At 30.1% G+C, this 20501-nt stretch overlaps 2 protein-coding genes across 3 annotated transcripts; both read left to right on the top strand.

Annotated features, from left to right (window-relative positions):
* Positions 1-10522: 10522 nt before the first annotated feature.
* On the top strand, positions 10523-13012 carry LOC100820397 (non-specific lipid transfer protein GPI-anchored 7). Its single transcript, XM_003525742.5, has 3 exons — positions 10523-11052; positions 11292-11327; positions 12757-13012. Exons 1-3 carry the CDS (start codon positions 10737-10739, stop codon positions 12849-12851), a joined length of 447 nt encoding a protein of 148 aa, XP_003525790.1. The 5' UTR covers positions 10523-10736; the 3' UTR covers positions 12852-13012.
* A 2298-nt stretch (positions 13013-15310) lies between these two features.
* On the top strand, positions 15311-19816 carry CCS (Cu/Zn-superoxide dismutase copper chaperone). Of its 2 annotated transcripts, none has more exons than XM_006579413.4 (6): positions 15311-15691; positions 15780-15806; positions 15916-15988; positions 16122-16256; positions 17975-18174; positions 19332-19778. In XM_006579413.4, the coding sequence occupies exons 1-6, from the start codon at positions 15500-15502 to the stop codon at positions 19593-19595; spliced, it is 891 nt and encodes a 296-aa protein (XP_006579476.1). In that variant the 5' UTR covers positions 15311-15499; the 3' UTR covers positions 19596-19778. The 2 variants fall into 2 exon arrangements, with proteins under 2 accessions (XP_006579476.1, NP_001235441.1); NM_001248512.2 differs by having other exon boundaries at positions 15424-15691; positions 17975-18198; positions 19332-19816.
* The last annotated feature ends 685 nt before the right edge of the window (positions 19817-20501 follow it).

The raw sequence follows: 20501 nt of genomic DNA, 5'->3' as shown, positions 1-20501 counted from the left end.
ATTCATTATTAACGTCCGGATATATTTGTTACGCTTTTTATACTTTCATGAACTAAATTTTGCATTTTCATCTTTTAGAAACGTATTTGTCAGCGGAGTGGGAAGACGAAAAGTCAAAAAAAAATATCATCACAAATATGCCCCTATGCTAGCAATCTACGTTGACAATCATTTTAGTGACAAATTTGTCTCTCCGTGTCACGTAGGTTATTTTATTAACGATGACGGACGAAAGTTAATGGCTAGATATATTTGTTGCACTTTTAGGAACTAAATTCTATATTTTCATCTTCCAGAGACGCATTTGTCAGTGAATTATATATTAAAGAAAAAAAATGATTATTTATCCAATTATCAAAAGAAGAAAAAACATCAAACGTCATCATGCCATGACAGAAAGCATTGCATAAAGTGATATATAAGATGACATTATATTAATCATGTCATCACTAAATGATATATAACCAAATAATGATAGGGATTAATTTAAGAAAAATTAAATTACTTAATGAAAAATTTAAAGATAGAAACATAATAGTATATGTGTTTGATCACGTTAATTGATGCACAGATATCTGAGTGGAGAAAAAGATCGATTAACAAATAAGTGCTAAATTTTTATAGTAGTTGCACAACTTAATACATTTTTGTAGAATATGAATATAACCAATTTAACCATTGAAGTGATTTTTTTTATAAAGCAGAATATCTTTGCAAAATTCCAGGAAAATAAAAAATTGGAAGTGTGTTTGATTCGTTAAAAAATAAGGGACTGAATAGCACAAAAATATTTATTCAATGTTTAGTTTAAAAGATGACTAAGAGACAGTACAAAATAAAGAATGATAGACCGGATAAGTGTTCAAAAACTTATAATTCACTAAACTTTGTATAACTTTTTGTCCAATGTCTAACAAAAGTAAAAATACAATGTTATCCTATTTTTTTACTTTTCATTATCCCACACATTTTTTTCTTTTTTCATGTGTCTCCTTCTTTAAACCTCTCTCTCCAAACATTAACAACCTCATTACCCTCCTCTTCACTGTGCTGGAGCTCTTCCAATTCACCTCCCTCCTTGCCTTTGCCACACCCCTCACCGTGGATCTCTCGAACCGCTTCTTCCTCTCCATTCTCGTCGTCCCCAACGTCTACCTCGCTGCCAACGACCACCTCTCCCTAACCGCCCTTGCCGACGTCCTTTGCTACCACATCCTCCTCCAGTTCCTCTCTTGGTCCGACCTCTGCACCCTCCCCCTTCTGGCAAGCTCATCATCATGCTTCTTCAAACCATCAGTCATGCCATCGACAATTTCCGCTCCATGAATCTCACCCATGACTCCCTATTTGGCGCCATCTCAATCCGCTCCCTTGCACCATACTCCCCTTCCAACACCACCATCCTCTACTTCAATATTTAATAATTTAGAAAACTTGAATTTACATATTACCAAAACTCATCTTAATAGGATTTTATATTTTTTATAACATTGTATGATTGTGAAATAGTTTTAGTTATAACATATGATAAATAAATTATTATTAGTTTGCTTATGCATTTCATTAATTTATTTTGAATTGTTTTTATTTTTATAATATGATACTTATAAGATATAGTTAAAAATATATCACAATATTAATGAATTATAAATATTATTAAAACATGATAATAAATTTTATGTTAAATAATAAAATAATTTAAAAAGTTTCAAAATCTTATTCTATATTTTTTCCTAGTGCAAATCAAACATTGCACATTACAAATGGTATTATAGCAAAATTTATATTATTTTGTCCAATATATACGCACGTTAAATAAGATACAACACAAAATTATTTGTACCATACATCAACCACCAAACAACATATAATACAAAAAGTTATCTTGTGACTTAAGTACTTATTCGATGTTGTTATGTTTATCATGTCTTTTTAGCGAATCAAAGACACTCTAATTGATATCTCCTCAAATTTATTTTATTCTCATGGATAAAATATTATTTAAAATAAAAATGAATGTCTATTACTAGGTAACAGACCAATAAATGTCCAAATCAGCAAATTATGTGAAATTTAATACATACGATAATAAATATGATTAAATGATTCAATAATTATATTAAGTAACTTGTTTTTTTAAAATATATATTTAGTGATGTAAGAGTAAAATATTGAGATTTAGTGTCCATTGATATTTATCCATGTTTATAAAAAAATTATATATTTTTTAAATATATTTTTAAAAAGATTATATATAAAAGATTTAAAATATATTTGAATTTTTAAAAACATCATACTTTTATGAGTACATTACATGTGTGGAAAAGACTTTGATAGAAGACACAAAACATACTTTAAGTAATCTCTATATCTTCAAAAGAATTCATCTTCAACTTTCAATTAGAGATATCATATATTGATTGTTTGGGAAACAAACCCCCTCCCACAATAACAATTAAGGATCAATGTATAAAATTAAATCCATAGATGTATTTCAATAAATATTTCTTATTTTAAATAAGATTGCAATTTTTTTGGACAAACATGAAAATTTTTCCTTATTATAATAAGCATTTTGGATAAATTTTAGAAACTATTTTATTAAATTTTTTTTTTTACAAACTTGAAAAACTCTTCCAATTACATAAATCTCCATCTCACCTCGGCAGTACCTTCTCTTTCCAAGTTCCTTTTCTGGGTGAACAAAGGATATTCCCCCAATTGATAGTAAAAGACTAATTTCTTTCAAAGACATAAAGATTGTGGTAGTGAATTATACTTTTTCCAACAAAGTTTTTTCCATTCACATGACTATGAATCCAAGTCCTAAAACACACTTAAGAAATCTACTTATCTATCAATTGTGTTGAATCTTTTGAGAACAATTTTTTTTTTAATTTCAAAACAATAATGGTGAATAACATCAGATGAGTATGCTAAAGTTTTATTCTTTATCAACAAGTTATAGTATATTAATAATAGTTAGTTTTGAATACTTAATGATTGATTTTTTAAGGGTTTAGTACTTTAAATGAAGTTTTGAAAATCCTTATTAGTTAATTGAGCAAAAAGAAAGTGAGTTTTACTTGATGAACCTAACTTGCAATTTTTCGGGGGTTATTAAGTTATTGATGTGAAGTGTGTGTGCATGGGTGGGTGAGGAGGAGGAGAGAGTTAATATATAAATTATTAATCTTTATCAAGAAATTTGATCGATTATCTTAAATGAATTTTTTTTAATCACATTATTTCATCAGACTCAATTCCAAGACCTTAATTAGGATATTTAAATTATTACATTCAAATCAACCACATATTAATAACCTAACTTTGCAAATATGAACACTCATAATTTTCAGCAAATTACTCAAAGTCAAGAGCTAGTTATATGTAGAGTAACAATTTAAGTATTTAAATAAATTCACAAATTAATATGTAGTATTAAAATGCTGTAGTAAAAATTTAATACAATAATAATTATTTCACGAAATCTAAAATATTCATTAATTAAATAAGTTTTTTTAGAGAGAGAGCACGCGCTTAGCTCTTTGATAAAGGCATAGACATATTCCCCTCAAATACTATAAAACAGTCATAAAGAGAACGAGGTTAAAACAGGGGAAATCAAGGAAATAAATATTTTCCTTCTCTTCTTCTCCTTGAGTAATGTAGATTATATTAGGTATTTTTTCTATCCTAACTCGGTTCTTGAGGAAAAAATGTGTAGTGAAGTCAATTAGCCATATGCATTCTAATGTGCAAGATCCTTATAAAGATAGATGTAATATCAATTTATAAAAAAACTTATGATGCGAATATATAAATTTGGGGGAGAGCATAAAACTTTCAAGTAGATGTGAAAAGAATAAGAAAACACATGTTCATTTTGCATTTCAACATTATTTTATATTATTTTTTCAAACTAAAAGACGATAACAAAATTATATCAACGTGGGGCAAGTATCGTCTCCAAGTTCAAATACATGAGAACAAGGATATCCTTAATCATGTCAAACAAACCAATGGGTGGGTACCTTCTAAAGTCCATGAGAGATTTGAACATGATAAAAACAAGTTGGACATTAAAAAATAAATAAATTACGAGTTTTGTGCTATCAAAATTAGATATAGTTCGGTACATAGCCCAATTTTAGACTTTAGTTCTACTTCTACCTGTAGTATTTCTACATATAAAAATAATCACTGAATTTTGTGCTATTAGATTTAGGTTAATCGCCCTCAATCTTGCCCATGAAAGGTTTCTAGACGATACCGAAGCAAGTACTTATCATCACGCAGTAACAAAGTCCATTGGAGATTCACTGAGTTAATTAGAATCTAGTATACATGATCAAAATAGTTAACATTTAAAAAAAACTATTAATATAATAAATTATACTTTACATTTTGCATTTACCCTTGCTATCCCAGCTTGAAGCCAATTGCTGCGCAATTGCATCAAGCAATCAAATAAATCATATTTAAAGCTTAAAGGTTTTTTTATTTGTATAAGTTTAAGGTCAATCTATAACAAAGCACCCGGAGTCCAACAAGGAAGTAACTATAAAAATGCTGAATTACAACATTTTTTTCCTGTTTGTTGCCACATGCAGGTTAAAACTTAAAACTGCCATCATCAAAATGCAATGGCTATAGTTGGTGAATCCAGCTGTCTATCCCACATGCATTTTCAAATTCATATCCATTGCCCTTGCACATCAAACATTTGATGTAAGTACTAAACCAAAACGAGACCTCATTTGATGTAAGTACTTGTGCACATGTGCCATCTGCTAATCCAAAAGCTACATACTTCTAGCACATTCTAGATTCATTCACAATCTCTCCACAACATGCAAAACACCACACGCAACTGCACAACCTTCCATTTTCACCATAGTAATCCATTCCCTTTGACACCCCAACACCACATCCTAATTGCATGTATAACTGATTCCCAAACATCACGAGTATTGCAATTCATATATATCCTCACACATTCAGTATTATTCCACGTCAAAGACAAAATCACCGTTATTTTACCTGAGAGAACACTTCATGCAAAAATCCTTCCAAACACCAAAACAACATTATTGCTTGAAACTTTTATAAAACCTTCCTCTACATCCTACAAGCCAATAGTTTCTCTACCATTACGCTGCTGCTAAGAAAGCTTCCCTATTCAATTATCCCCATGGTACATGGTCAATGAGAATTACTTATTAGAGACAAGCAAACAACTAAAAGGTCACATATATTATTCTCAATTAATCAGTACAAGATGTAATGTGTTTATGTATTGTTAGGAGTATGTTTTTATCATATTACCATAAGTAACATAACATAGGCTTCATTGCATTTTTTTTCCTTAATTTATTTATTTCTTGAAAAATTTACCCTAATGTTCCTGCAGAGTTTGTCTCGTGTTTTAAAATATTGTGAATATTTTTCTCCCATGACATATAATCATTGCATGATAAACAGTCCTAACATAACATTTTTTGAGTTTCTGACCTCCCACAAAATACACTTTAAAAAATTATTTTTTATTAGCATAGTGATGATTTTTAGCCATCACTACTAATAAGTTTTAAGTTTAAATATATTTTTGCTTCTTGAAATCTATGGATCTTACATTTGGCTTTTAATAAACTTTTTCTTGACTTTTGGTCCTTAAAAAATTTATAGGTTATGCATTTGGTCTTTGAACAAAAATATATATTAAGTATTGAGTGATTCCTAAAATATTTTTTAAATTTTCTTTTGGTTCTTTTTATTTGTAAAACAAACCACCACCAACATGTATTTTATCATGTAGGACAAATAAGTTTATGCTCTCCATGCTAGTGAGTTTGTGAAACATGATATACAGCATGCGTGTATAGTTATATGTTTTAAAGATATGATATTTCCGTTAATATATTAAAAAAAATGAAAGATTAACTCTAACAAATTCATTCAATAATTTCATCCTCAACTTTGTGAGACATGATGATAATATTATCTCCATTTTTTATTGAGTGTCTTTTAACACCTTAACATAAGAATTCACATACAATTCTTGTTTTTACTATTATATATCTTATCATGTTATTAATTGATTAGCTTTTCTTTTCCTAGTTATCATTATTTCACGATGAAAATATAAAATAATTGAAAATTAGGTGGAAATAAAGATAAAATTAGTAAAAAATCATTAATTTCATTTAAAGTTTAAAACAACATATAAAAACAAATTTGTTGTAGTTTTGTGTGTGTACATGCTCAGATTTGGAACATGAAGAAGTGAAATTGGACAGCTGGAAGCGCTTATGGTCAGCCTCCCATGTTGACCGTTGAACAATGCAAGTCCTTGAAGTGAAGTGAAAATGAGATACTTGTTGTTGACATAATTGTCATTTATTGTTTAATAAGCATATGTGATATAGTCAACATTCCAAAACGCTTCTTCCATTTGTTTCTTTCTTTTCTTTTGTCTTGCATTCACACTCAGCACCTCTCTTGTAATAATTTTATTCTCTAAACAAACATTAAATCTTTTTTTTTGTTTTCCATGTCTAGTTTCTCATATTGTTTTTGTTCTTTTGTTCTTGGTTGATTTGTGATGAAGTGTCCCTCGGGCCGTTTATGAGCTACCAAATTAAGCATAATAAAAAAAGTTAAATTAATTTTTTCTAATTTAATTTTTACATTTGATCTTTTATATTTTTTTTCAAGTTTAATTTAATACTCAAATTTTTAAAATTGATTTGATTCAATCCTCTAATTTTGTGAGTTCAATTTAGTCATCTAATTTTTAAAATCAATTCAATATGATCTTGCCGTCTAAATTAATTTGAGTGGTTATGACATCTAAACAATCACAAACTATGATTTCTTAACATCATTAGTCCAATTTAGACAACCAAATCAAATTGAATCAATTTTAAAAATTAGAGGACCAAATTAAATTTCAAAAAAATTAAAGGACAAAATCGAACCTAAAAAATAAATTAAAGGATTAATAAACTAATTGAACCTAAAAAAATCCTATATTGGTGAAAGATTTCCGTGCGGAATTCATTTAATAAGGATTTATATATACAATTTTTAAATTTTTTAAAAAAAGTTAAAGTTTATATCAATCATAATAGATTTAAAGTTTATGGTGTCTATTTGTAAAAGAAGTAAAATTTAAAGAGTAAATGAGACGAAATTAAAGTTTAGGATCTTTATTTTTAAAAGAAGTAAATTTTAAGAGGGTTTAATGTTTTATCCCCTTCGTTTGATAAGGATTTATATATACAATTTTTAATAAACAAAATTCTACATGTCATGCCTTCTACAATGGAAACTCTCGTCATTCTATTCAACTCTATATAATCCAAACGATAAGGTTTCGTAAATCATAACAAAGCGTTGAATGTTCATCTTGAAAAAGTAAGAATACAAGACGAGAATTTTCTTGTTTAATATTTCAATCAGTATATACTTGTGCCTATTAATCTATTATATATATCAAACTTCACCTTTGCAACATGACAGATTTGTGATGAAAATGTTCCTTCTAACTAACTGTTTATGAGCCAGCCATATAAGAATAATAAAACCTGTCTAGGTGTGGGAGAATTTATCTTATATATTTTTAATTTGATTTCCACATCTCACGGCTTCTGGAATCTCTCCATGTTTTATTCAATTATCAGCCAAGATGATAAAGTTGTTGAATGAATGGACGGACATCTAAAAATAAAAGTATGAGTGTAAGTCTCTAGCTAAGAAGTTTCCTATTTAATGGCATTTGGATCAATTTCCGCTGTATGATATCACCTTTCTTGTTTAGAACTTTACAACATGATCAAATTCAAAGATCCACTTCCATTTTTCTTTTGCATGATTCGATTACGTTACCCACCTCTGTCATTATGTTGTAACAGGATATTGTGCCTCTAGTACCAATTTCAATGTTAAATAATCAAATTCGTGCGTGAAAAATATAAAATATTAATAAATTGATCTTTAAAAAATAAAAAATTCAAATTTAATTTTTTAGATGTACAACAAATCAATCATATAAATAATTTAATAAATTAGTATCTAAACTCTTTATAACTTAATGTCAAATTTATTATAAAAAAATATAACTTATTTTTAAATTGGTTATTAAATATTATAACTTAATGAAAAAATAATTTTATAAGTTAATCGGATTAATTTATCACATTTTTTATAAATTTAGAGACTAAATTTATATTTTCATCTTTTAGAGATCAATTTTTCATCACATCTCACCTTCAAAAATAAATTTCACTATTTATCCTACATTTTATGTTGATTAAAAAAAATATTAATAGTTAGAAATCTCAACGTGTAAATCAGTATAGCTGCGATGTGCTTAGAAATATTAACTGAATCCTAATCACTATATAATTCTTGTAATGATATCCGGATACTCAAATGTTTTAGATATCAATTGATATCGTCTATATATGTCTATTTTTTTCTTTTCTTGTGACATCAAACAATTATTACATTTATATTTTTCTACTATTTTTCTCTCTCTATATATATGTATATACTTTTGCTGAATTTTTAGATGTATATATATTAGCATATGCAATGTTGATTTAACATTTTTCATAATTATTATTGTTCATTTAATAAGAGACAATGAACCTTTTATTCTTTTTTTTTTTATTAAAAAGTTTGCGTAACACAAGATGTGTGTGGCAGGCTTAACCACAATATATACAATACAAAGATATAACATGAAAGACACAAACTTGCTACTCCATTTAATCCAAAAAAAAAAAAACATACGCCCCCTCCCTCCAAATACAACACTATTTTCAAGATTTAAATATATTTCTATCTTTTTAATTTAGTATTTTTTTATTGTTACAAAATTATTTTTTATTTTTAATTATTATAAATTATGTTTGTTATATTTTTAGTTGTTAAATAATTTTATATAATATTTTGAACAATAAAAAAGTGTTATCAAAAGAATGAAAAATAAAATAAATATAATTTATAAGAATTAAAAAAAAATTAAAGACTAAAGAAAAAAAATATTAAATTGTAAAAATTAAAAAGATATTTAAATCCTATTTTCGATCCACTCCAAAAACTCACGATTAGTCCAGCCTTGATCCCAAAAGGCACCACGCTATCAAAAATCTCAAGAGCGATGTTTTTACTCGTGAAATATTGCCAGCACCTTTGTGATATCACGATTTCAACTCCAATGGCTGACAGAGAGAATAAAGGGAGAGACATAGGTCTCATAACCGGTTAAAAAAAAATGAAGAAATTTTGAGGATTTAGATGAGAATGTTGGATGAGTGTAATATTTATATTTTTTTATTAAAAATTCTCATTAAATTTATTAAAATTTATATTAAAATTAATTTGTTAAAATTTGTATTTTTTTAATATTAGAAAAAAAATTATAAGTTTTAGACAATCTTAATTAAATGTCAACGAATTATATTGTATTACTTAAATAATTTTGATTGTCTTTGATTAAATATTATAAGACTTATATTTATTATTTAAAAGTCTTAATTGAATATTAAAAAAATTATGAAAAATTATTTTAAAATCTTAATTCGTAAAACTGTAGAAGTTTTTTTTTTTTTTGGGTAACCGTTGAGAATCTTAATCCCTAGAAAATAGTTGTGAATTATGATGATAATTATTTTAATTTTTTAAAATGTTAATTAATGTATGAAAAAGGAAGCCAAATCAATCGCAGACATATATGGGTAGCAATCGTGCCGTACTACGTTGTTGATTAGTTGTCAGCATAAAATTCAATGTCTTCTTCAACAAATTGATAATTATAATTTTAGTTTCAATAAAATTTCATACTAAGTAAAAACATTAAAGAAAGGATGTTTATATAAATTACTTAAATTTTTAAGTAATGTCATTTAGTTAAGTTACTTTTATATATATATATATATATATATATATATATATATATATATATATATATATATAAACCATCGTTATTTAACAAAATTATATCATAAATAATATATTTTTTAAGCATTATATAATTAATTTAAACACTTATTTTAATATTTATGTGAATTTAAATATAAAATATTTAAATTTATATAAAATTATAAGCTCCAAAAATCTAAAATAAATCACTCATTTAAATAATTATACGTAAATAGTTTAAGATATTATTTACACCTCAACTTACGTCAAATTTGACTTTGGTTCAATAATAATATTGGTTTACCTATTTTTTCAATATATAATTTTAGTCTCTTTATTGAAAAATAGAGATATTTATTCTATTTATTTTAAAAAATTCATAATTTTAATTAATTTTTAATTTTTTATGTTTAATTTATTTAAGATACTATTAAAAAATAATATAATTAATTAAAATATAAAAAATAAAAACATGAATTAAAATCTTTTAACCCTTGTACATATCTGAAAATATCTGTACTTATTTCTGAAAAGAGTGGTGTACTTTTCAACTCCAATAAATATTAGTAAAATTTACAATTAAAACCAATTTCATCAAAAAAATCAATACAGAAGAAACTTAAATACATCAACGTGCCAGCGAGGCAACAAACTGCAGCTATAAAGCAGGAAAAGAACCGCACATCTCACCTAACATTTAACAAAACCGATTGCAAGAGGAAAAGAAGAAGAAAAAAGGCTCCACCGAAATCAATTTCCCACAGAATCAAACAAATCGTTGGAGTTGGAAAACAAAACAAGAGAAAATGGGTGGACGCAAGTGTTTGTTAACGTTGGTGTTGAGTTTGGTGTTGATGATGAGTATGGCAGAGGCGCAATCTGGTACTAGCGCAGACTGCGCCCAGGAGCTAATTCCATGCCTGGACTACCTTAATGGCACGATCAACCCACCAAGCTCCTGCTGCGACCCTCTGAAACGAACAGTCCAAAACGAACTCGCCTGCCTCTGTAACATCTACTTCTCCCCTGGCCTTCTTCAAAGCGTCAATGTCACTGTCGATGAGGCTCTCGGCCTCAGTCGCCGCTGCGGCGTCACTAGCGATCTCAGCAGCTGCAAAAACGGTACCTTTACACACCCTATCTTATGTTACTATGTTTATCTATTTTCTTTTAAATGCTAAGTGCTCATTGCTCAACTCTCTGGTTTCTCTCTTCCTGTCTCTATTTCTTTTTCTTTGGTTGTTTCGTGATTATCCCGGTTTTGCTATGCTTCTATGAGTGCACAGTATTTCCAATTTTGTTAAATATTGATTAATTTTGCTCCTTTTTTTCCCCTCTCTCTCTCTCTTCCGAATTTTCAGGGTCAGCTCCAGCTCCGGGTTCACGGCCACCACCAGGTAAGACGCCTCCCAACATCCCCAATTTTTTTTTTTTTTTTTTCTTGATGAGCTTCTTTTTTGCAGTGATAAATGAGAGTTTGATTTGATAGACTTTCATCACATGTCCATGAATATAACATTTCCAGTAATTTGAATCTGACTAAAGACTGTTTTATTAATTTTCAGATTATTTTTTAATTTATTTTTAATGAACTTTAGAAAAAAAATTAGTTTATTATAGGAAATTTTACGGTGAATTTCAGAATAAATTTTCATATGATACGACTTTATTAAATAAAAAGTATCTCTATACTATTTTATTGCTAATTTACAAATATCTCATTTTTTTATATTTATGGAAAAAAAATTGGTATCTTATTATAAGAATAATAATTTATATTTATAATATAAAATATTTGAGTAGTTAATGAACTTGTTTGTTAAGATTAAGATGCAGTTAAATAAATATCTTGGTTCACCCAAAAAAATATATCATTTGATGAGTAGCATGAAAAAAATCATTCAATGAGATTTGTCCTATTGAAGAAAGAAAGACAAACAACCACCAACTCTGCTGCTCTGACGAGTCCCACTCACGAGTTGGGATTTTTTTGGTAAAACTAATTTTGAATTCATAAATATGATTAAAATTTAATTTAAATCAGATAGTCAGTATTAAATCATTTGGAAATGGCACCACCACCATTCAGTATTCAAATTAGTCAGTCAAAATGTAGACCCGGTGTCGTTGTCTTCTAATTTCTTCCACTCCAGCCCATTATGAAATTTTTATATATATAAATGACGCGTATTCTCATCTACCAGTTCTCTCTTACTTTTTTAATAGCAGTTTCTCCCTTCTCCTTCTGCATATTATGCCTGTGTGTGTTTGAATGGAAAATTTTGAGAAATTTTAAATTCTAAGAATTTTAAATATTTTAATTGAAATTTTTTTATTTTTAAAATTTAATGTTTGGATAAAAAAAACTGTAAGGATAAAAAAAATGAATGAAAAAAAGAAAAAATATGTATTAATTATAAATGTTCCTTGTAAATAGAGAATTTCAGATAAGTCATCCTTAATTAAATTATGTTACAAGCATAAAGCGTAAGTATGCAACTTCCATTTCTCATAATACATTTTTTCTCATTTTGTCTTTTTCCCTATTGTTTCTCTCCCACTCCTTCACGAGGCCTATCATGACATGATCCATGAACCTTCCGAGGGACAAAAAATAAATAACCATGGTCAAGTCAACATGCATGTGAGCTTCACATTTGTTATTAATTGCTAAAGTACACTGCCACAAAAAAAAAAAAAAAATTGCTTCAGTACACATAATTCGTAACCAATATCCACCGCAAATGGTTGAAATTCCCAATATCTGCAAAGTACAACTTCTTCCCTCAAAACATAATTCATAACAATGCAATTTTGCCATTGCAGCCACTCCTGGAGGTGACAAAGGAGGAGCAGGCACAGTCACATTCACCGGGCTTTCTTTCCTCCTCTTATTTTGGGTGTCTATGCTGTTTAATTAGGAAGGTGGTTGTTTATCCTTCGGAGCCTCTACTATGTTGAAGTTATCTTTGTATTTCTACACGTTGATTATTGATATATGATTGTATTTTCTTTTCCCCGTTTTCTTCTTTTTTGTTTCTTTAAAAACCTCTGATTCAATTGAGTAAAAAGTTTATTTAAATGAACACTCTTCGTTGTCAAATTTTAGTTGGTAGAGTTATCTGTGGTGCTTTTGGTTGAACCATTTTATATGAAGTGGTTTGTTGTTCATATGAAATTATTATTATGTTCACAAACTCTTTCCAGGTTTTCTTTCAGGTAGTACCGAAACAGTGTGCGTCTATTTAAAAATTAAAATGAGCTAAGAAATACATATTAAAGTAGAAATGTGAGTGCATCAAGTGCTTATATATGCAGTGATGCTAAAATTGTTTGTGGGCTCTATAGGGGAAAAACTCCTCTGGTAAGAGAGAGAAAGAAAAGTAATTTGTGGGAGATTGGTTGAATAAACTATTTGTGACTTTCTCTCTCTGCAGCTGATGTTTTTTAGTAACTGGAGGAGATCCTAACTCCTATTATGGTGCAACAAAAACTCATTAGACATGATAATAAAAAAAAATTGTTAGTTATTGTGAAAGTCAATAAATATTAAATGAATATTTTTTTTTGAGAAAATTAATGCTCAACGAATGAATACTCAACATGCTTTTCTTTTTCTTGAGATTTACATTGTTCGTGGACTTTCTTTGTTTCTGCATCGCATAATAACCATTAAATGGAGATTTTGTCAAATCAGTGATTTACCCTTAATAAAGTATTTTTTATCATCGTTGCCCAAAAGTCGTTTCAAATGATTATTATTTAATAAAGTAGGTAGGGTGAGGTGGACCATTTTTTACAATTTCAACTTTAGCTTGTCTTTATTTGTACAACGTGAAACTTTACGGTGTGTTTGTTTTGCATTTTCATTTTTTGTTTTTGTTTTTTGTTTTAATTTTTTGAAAATTGTTTTCATTTTTAAAAATTAAAATTCTGAAAATATGTTTAGTTTGACTTCTTATTTTCTGTTTTCATAAAATAAAAATACTGAAAATTTATGATATATTGACTTCTTGTCTTTTTGTATTTTTAGATTTGCTTAAAATTACATTCATTGTTACCACAATTTTATTTTACCCGAAATGAGATTTCTGTTCTCAACTGAAAACGAAAATTTATTGTTTTCATTTTCTGATTGTTTTCTGTTTTCATTTTCACTGAAAATGTTTTCGGAAATCCAACCAAACACATTTTCATCACCGTTTTCTGTTTTCAGTGAAAATGAAAACAGAAAACAACCAAACCAAACACCTCCTTATTTATCCGACATTTCCCCTTAAGACCAATTTGATTAGTTTAGTTGTGACTTGTGTACCATCATCTAGCTAGTAGGACACAAAATTATTTTTTTGTCTAAGCTGCTGCTACTTCTTTTGGGGCTTGTACCAAAGCTAGCCGCACTTGATGCACTCACATTTCTACTTGAATATGTATTTCTTAGCTTAAAATAGATCAAAGAACAAAAATGGACCAAAGCATGAGGTTGATCAAAGCTAATAACTCCACTATGTGTGAACATCAAAGAACTAACAATAACATAGAATGAAATCATGAAGAACATAATTGATTATTTAATGACTACTTCTCTAACAGTCTAGAATACACAAAGGAGCAATTCTAGCAATGATTACGAAAGAGAAGGCACATGTTCCTTTGCATTGTACACAAAGAACCAAATAGATGTTCGTAAGTCATACCATCTCCAGTAATAATGTATCAAAATCGTGGGTTTAATTTTCTGACTCGTCCAAAGAAAAATGATTTTCTCACTTAGAATTGTACTTGTATTCTGTTTTGTTTTTTTAGCTCAACTACTAGGCTTCTCTCTTCACATTGTTGTATTGCCTTAGTGTTAGGCCGTGTGTTTGGGCCTTTATGTGCTTTGAGCCTATAGCAATTGCTTTATGCACCTCATATAAAATAATAAAAACCCCAGATGGACTAATGTGTCCTTTATTAGTCTTATAATGTGCACCCCACTTCCTTTCTCCATAGTAGCCCATCACATCTCCTTTACCTTGTGTCATTCGACTGGGCTCTCTATAGCAACCCAGCGGATCTCCATATTTGTCGTTCAATGACGCTAGCCGCCCCATCACCGATGGTGAAGGCACCACAATTGTTACCGTTGAAGCCACTTTGCAGTTGAAGGTAAGTGGATGTGCGTGGTATTTTTTTGTTTGGATCAATAAAACATACAAGTACTCCAAAAAAATGTATTTTGGAGCTATCTGTACCATTCTAGATCAATGATTCCGTAATGGGCGAAGGGCAATGTGGGAATATTAAAAAGCACGGGTTGCAAGAAGAAAAATGGAGTGAATAAAGCTATAGTCTAGGCCAATTTTGATGGACCCAATCATAAAAGGCATGTATGATGTAACAAAAAGAAATCACTGATTAACAAAAACCAAGTGGAAGGTGGAGAAGAAACAAAAAGAATAATAAAGAGTTGAAGCGAAGGCGTGGATCCATCTAGAAAGAAACATAGAGGTAGCTAGCTAGGCAGCCACGAGCCTTGGCGCATTTTCTTTTTTCTGTGGGCGAGTATAATAATAATTGCAGTAAAATGGCATTTCTGAGGTCAATAGCAACAACAGCAATTGCTACTATACCTGCAGCCTTAGCATTCTCATCATCTTCATCATCTTCTTTCCCTCGCTCTTCCCAATCCCCCAATCCCCAAAATAGATTAGGTCTTGTCAAAACACTTGCTACTCCTCCCTCTGCTCTCCACATGGACCACAAACTCTCTTCTCAGGTTTGCCATTCATTTCTTCTCTCTTACTTTCCTCCCTATTACTTAATTACCTTCTAATCTCATTTTTTCCATTCTCTTTCTCTCGCAGCCTGACGCTGTCTTGCCCGAGTTACTGGTCAGTTAGATAGATTCTCTCTCTCCCTCTCTCTCTTTTTGGCTCAGTTAAATCTAATTCTTAGTTAGTTCCTTGTTGTCTGAATTTTATTTTATTTTTCCGATTTCAGACGGAGTTCATGGTGGACATGAAATGCGAAGGTTGTGTTAATGCTGTCAAAAATAAGTTGAACGAGATAAATGGTAAGTGTTCGCTGCTTTCAATATGAATGAGTGGAATTGGATATATACAAATTAAATTAAATCAGTTCACAAATCGTGTGGTTTTAAGCATGCCATGGATTTCCGTCTTCATATTATGGTGGTTCTTGTTCAGGAGTTAAGAACGTAGAGGTGGACTTGAGCAATCAGGTTGTGAGGATTCTCGGTTCAACGCCGGTGAAGACTATGACTGAAGCTTTGGAGCAGACTGGTAGAAAAGCCCGGTTAATTGGACAAGGAGTGCCGGAAGGTTTGCCGATCAATTTCTTGCCTTCTCATGATTTCTCATTGTAAATTTTACAATACTAATTTTTTTTCCCTTAATATCTATGTGCTTGCTTGGTTAGCATTCAAAATCTGTGAGCGAGATTAATTTGGACACATATCCTAATTGTTTTAATGTAGAATTAACTCTATCACAATCATTTTTACTAAAATCTAAAGCAAATGGATTCTATGAGAATGGCCTTTTCTTTGTTAATCATTTTTGCACGAGATTTTGAAATCTGCAATTGAAGGTTAGGGGTTTACTCTTTATTTATTTGGAAGAATGAGTCTGATAATTATGAAGGGGGGATGTTTAGCGTGATTGCTGTCAACTATTAAAACTCAGTTCGTATGCTTCTTTAAGCTGCATTTTTGCCACAGTAGTTAGATTCCCTTTTTTCCCACATTGAGAAATAAGGTGGTTTTCTTTGAAAACTTATAACATGAAGGCGGTCAACCTCTTTGCCTGATAGGATATTCCTTATGTAATTCTCATTAACATTTAGATGTGATTACTTTCAGCCAAGAAGTTAAGCAGTTTCTCCATTGTCAAATGATTGCTGATACATTTATAACCAAACGACAAATAGCTCATATTGTTGCCCTCGTTCACATTGAAAGCATTGCTCATACATACTGCCTTCTCATCAAACCCTAGGTTCCTCTTACATCTGTCTTCACTTTTTGGTTCCAATTCTGTTATATAATAAACAAACAAAAACTCAAAATTAGAAGATTTAGCTCGTAGTTTCATCATTTTTTGAATAATTTACCAGTAAGGCTTGATTCTAGATACTTTTGCTACATTCTCTGCAATTGCAGATATTCAATGACCTTGTTGCTATGGGTATATGACTATATGCATATGTGTTAAAGGTTGAAGATTGGAAATGATCCTTTTACATTGGATATTGTTCTCTTTGCTATTTATTTCTACCTTTCACTATTTTTATTATTTGTTAGTTTCTTTTTATTCTACTGAAGCAGTAGAATATCTTATGCAGGATTTCTCTATTTGTTCTTATTGTCAATAGCTAGCAATGGTAGAGTAAAAACAACACTTCCATCAACATCTAATAGTCTTTTGACTTGAGACAAAAAGTTAAACTAGATCCTTCCTCCCCTGAGCAATCCTTGATTGTGTTATTTTTCTTACACCAAAAAATTTTCATCTGCAAAATATGAGCTATTAGGTGCTTTTGCAATATATGCATCAGCAATTTATCTGTGAACAATGAAGGAAACAGATAGATTTTGACACAGCAGGCAGCATAGTTTGTTAGACAATTAAGGTTGTAAACAACTGTAGTAGTGTCTTTCCTTGAGCTAGATGAGGCTTAATGGTATTCAAGTTCATGTATTCACTTAAGTTTTGTCTGTTCATCTATCATACTCTCACTGTTTCTCCCCAAGTTGTAGCAATTTCTTGGTATAATCTCTTTATCAACCTTAATTTGGCATAAGCTTGTTTTTGCTTAGCTTAGACTGCAGGTTTTATCAATTTATTTTTCAAATAAATCTTTTTTAGATGTGCGATGTCTCTTGATTTCCTTGTATTTGATTATCCTGATACAGAAATGACAATTGTGTATAAGTGACTCATTCTATTAATATGATTGTTAGCAATATGTTTTTACTTCTGTTTTCATGGTTTCAGCTGTCTTATCACTTATTTAGTTAAATCTTTCTTTTGCTTTACAGACTTCTTAATATCTGCTGCTGTTTCCGAATTCAAAGGTCCAGATATTTTTGGTGTTGTTCGCCTGGCTCAAGTAAATATGGAACTGGCTAGGATTGAAGCCAACTTTAGCGGGCTGTCGCCAGGAAAGCATGGTTGGTCTATTAATGAGTTTGGTGATCTGACTAGAGGTGCAGCAAGCACTGGTAAAATGTTCAATCCGGTAAATGAGGAAAACAGTAAAGAGGTTTGCTTTTCCACATTCCTATCAAACTTCTGTTTTCCTGACTTGGTGTTAACATATTTCCTGTAGGTTTAATTACTCATTTGGTTCCTACACTTGCCCATATTATGTGTTTTAGTCCGTATACCTTTAAACTCTATGTTTTAGTCCCAATGCAAGCAATTTTTTTGTGTCAATCCCTGTCACCTGTTACCAAGTAACTCCATTAACTCTAGGTTCTCTAAAATTGCCGCAAAAATGAAACCACCAAAAAAATTTGTGAAAAACCACCACAAAAGCAATGAACTTTTTAAAATTTTTGGCGGTTGCACAACTGCCAGAAAATTTCTAGCAATTTTACACTGCCTGTTTCAATTGGTGGCAGTTTTAGAAAACCTAGAACTAATAGAGTTACTTGTTAACTAACGGAAGGGATTAAAATGTCTAGTTTTATAGAGACTAAAATGCAAACTTTGAATAAGTGTAGCAACCAAGTGAACAATTAAACCTTTCCTTTAAGGATCGATGACTGGTATATATATTATTACGAAACACTAAAACAGTTTGGATAGTGAATTATTTTTTTGGAATCATAAAGTGTATGGATGCATCATGATGGCTGACTGTTTTCCTCTCAAATGTTAGTTTGACAGCTATTACCGAAATTTTAATTCTGCTACTGGGGGTTGAGTGGGTAGGAAGATGCAGACACATAGAATACCTCAATTTCTTCGTCAAGCTACAAAATACCTTTAAAACCTCGTTTTTTTAATATTGAAAAGGGCCGAAAGGCCTACTTTTTAAACCTCTTCTACCAATTGATGAATGCATTCTCTGCCCCCTTTGCCTCTACTGACAAATGTTTTAATGCATAACATGCCTTAATAATATCATTAGATGGTCATTCCTCATTCATTTACTTGCAGTCTATGTCCCTAGTCTGTTGTGCTCATGCCTTTTTGTTTTTATTGTTGAGTTCTGTTCTTACCGATATAGTAATGGTAATTTTTAGAAATCCTAAGTAAGTTTTTAGTCAAATATTTTAGTTATTGATTTGATTTATAAATAAAATTAATTTCCAAAACAAATCAAAATTATTTTCAAATTTTAATGATTTCAAACCCAATTTAACGAAGCCTGATTGATTGGATCTTCAGCCACTGGGCGACCTGGGAACACTAGAAGCTAACGAAAAGGGTGAGGCCTTCTATAGTGGGGTCAAAGAAAAGCTGAGGGTGGCTGATCTTATTGGACGATCTGTGGTGGTATATGCAACTGAAGATAAATCAGAACATGGTATAACTGCTGCAGTAATTGCCAGAAGTGCTGGGGTGGGTGAGAACTATAAGAAACTCTGTACGTGTGATGGCACCACCATATGGGAGGCCACGGATACAGATTTTGTTACTAGCAAGGTCTGATAGATAAAGTAATTCACTGAAAACAAAGCATTGCAATTTAGTTGTCTTGTCGCCCATCAGCTCTACCATATTTTGAGGATTGTATCCGCCTTTCAGGAAAGGAATTCATCTGTGTTTAGTTTACATTGAATTTCTTCACCAGAATTATGAACTTTTGGATAAGATGGTTGTTAATTTGACAAATCTCTTATGTTCTTAATAAGGCACAAGTTATCGCATTATTTTGGGTATTCTAATTATTATTTGACATCGATAAAAATGGTAAAATAAGGAGTAAGATGACATTAAATAATAGTTTAGTGCTCGACTCAAAATGACCGGGCTGACGGGCTCCCATCTTCTGATTCTGAGTGTATAACTAAAATTAACAGTCAACAAATGTAGTTAAAAGATTGGTAGAGTTTTAATAATTATCTTAAATGATTTGCTTACATGTTGGCATAATTGGCGGGGGACGAATATTTTAGGGACTTAAAATACGTCGCCTTAAAATTTCTTGTTTAATTATTTAATCTAATAATTTTAAAGCTGCAATGCTATTCATTACAAAAAAGAAATGATATGAAACCCGAATCTTAGATGTGAACCAATGTCCTTTTAAAAAAAATAGTACTAACTAAAAATTTGAAATATATAAATAAATTTGGCAAGAAGTCACTCGTTCGTACTTCCTGCAATAGCACGAAAAATGTCTTTATACCAAATAATATTTTCAATTTTAAAACATACACGACAGTGAAATACAGTATCAAGACTCGGGTAAAATTCGTGAAATTTCTCAACTCAGAAGGGGGATCCTGCATTTCATTCTAAAGTTTAGCTTCTTAATGTCTGCTCTACCAATGGTTATTTCTGAGAAGAATATACCCTTTTCTTTGGTACCGTAATACCTGATCAAGTTAGCTA

The sequence above is a fragment of the Glycine max genome, chromosome 5 (genome assembly GCF_000004515.6).
Source record: "Glycine max cultivar Williams 82 chromosome 5, Glycine_max_v4.0, whole genome shotgun sequence".
NCBI lineage: Eukaryota > Viridiplantae > Streptophyta > Magnoliopsida > Fabales > Fabaceae > Glycine > Glycine max.
This window is presented reverse-complemented; position numbering and strand designations above follow the sequence as displayed.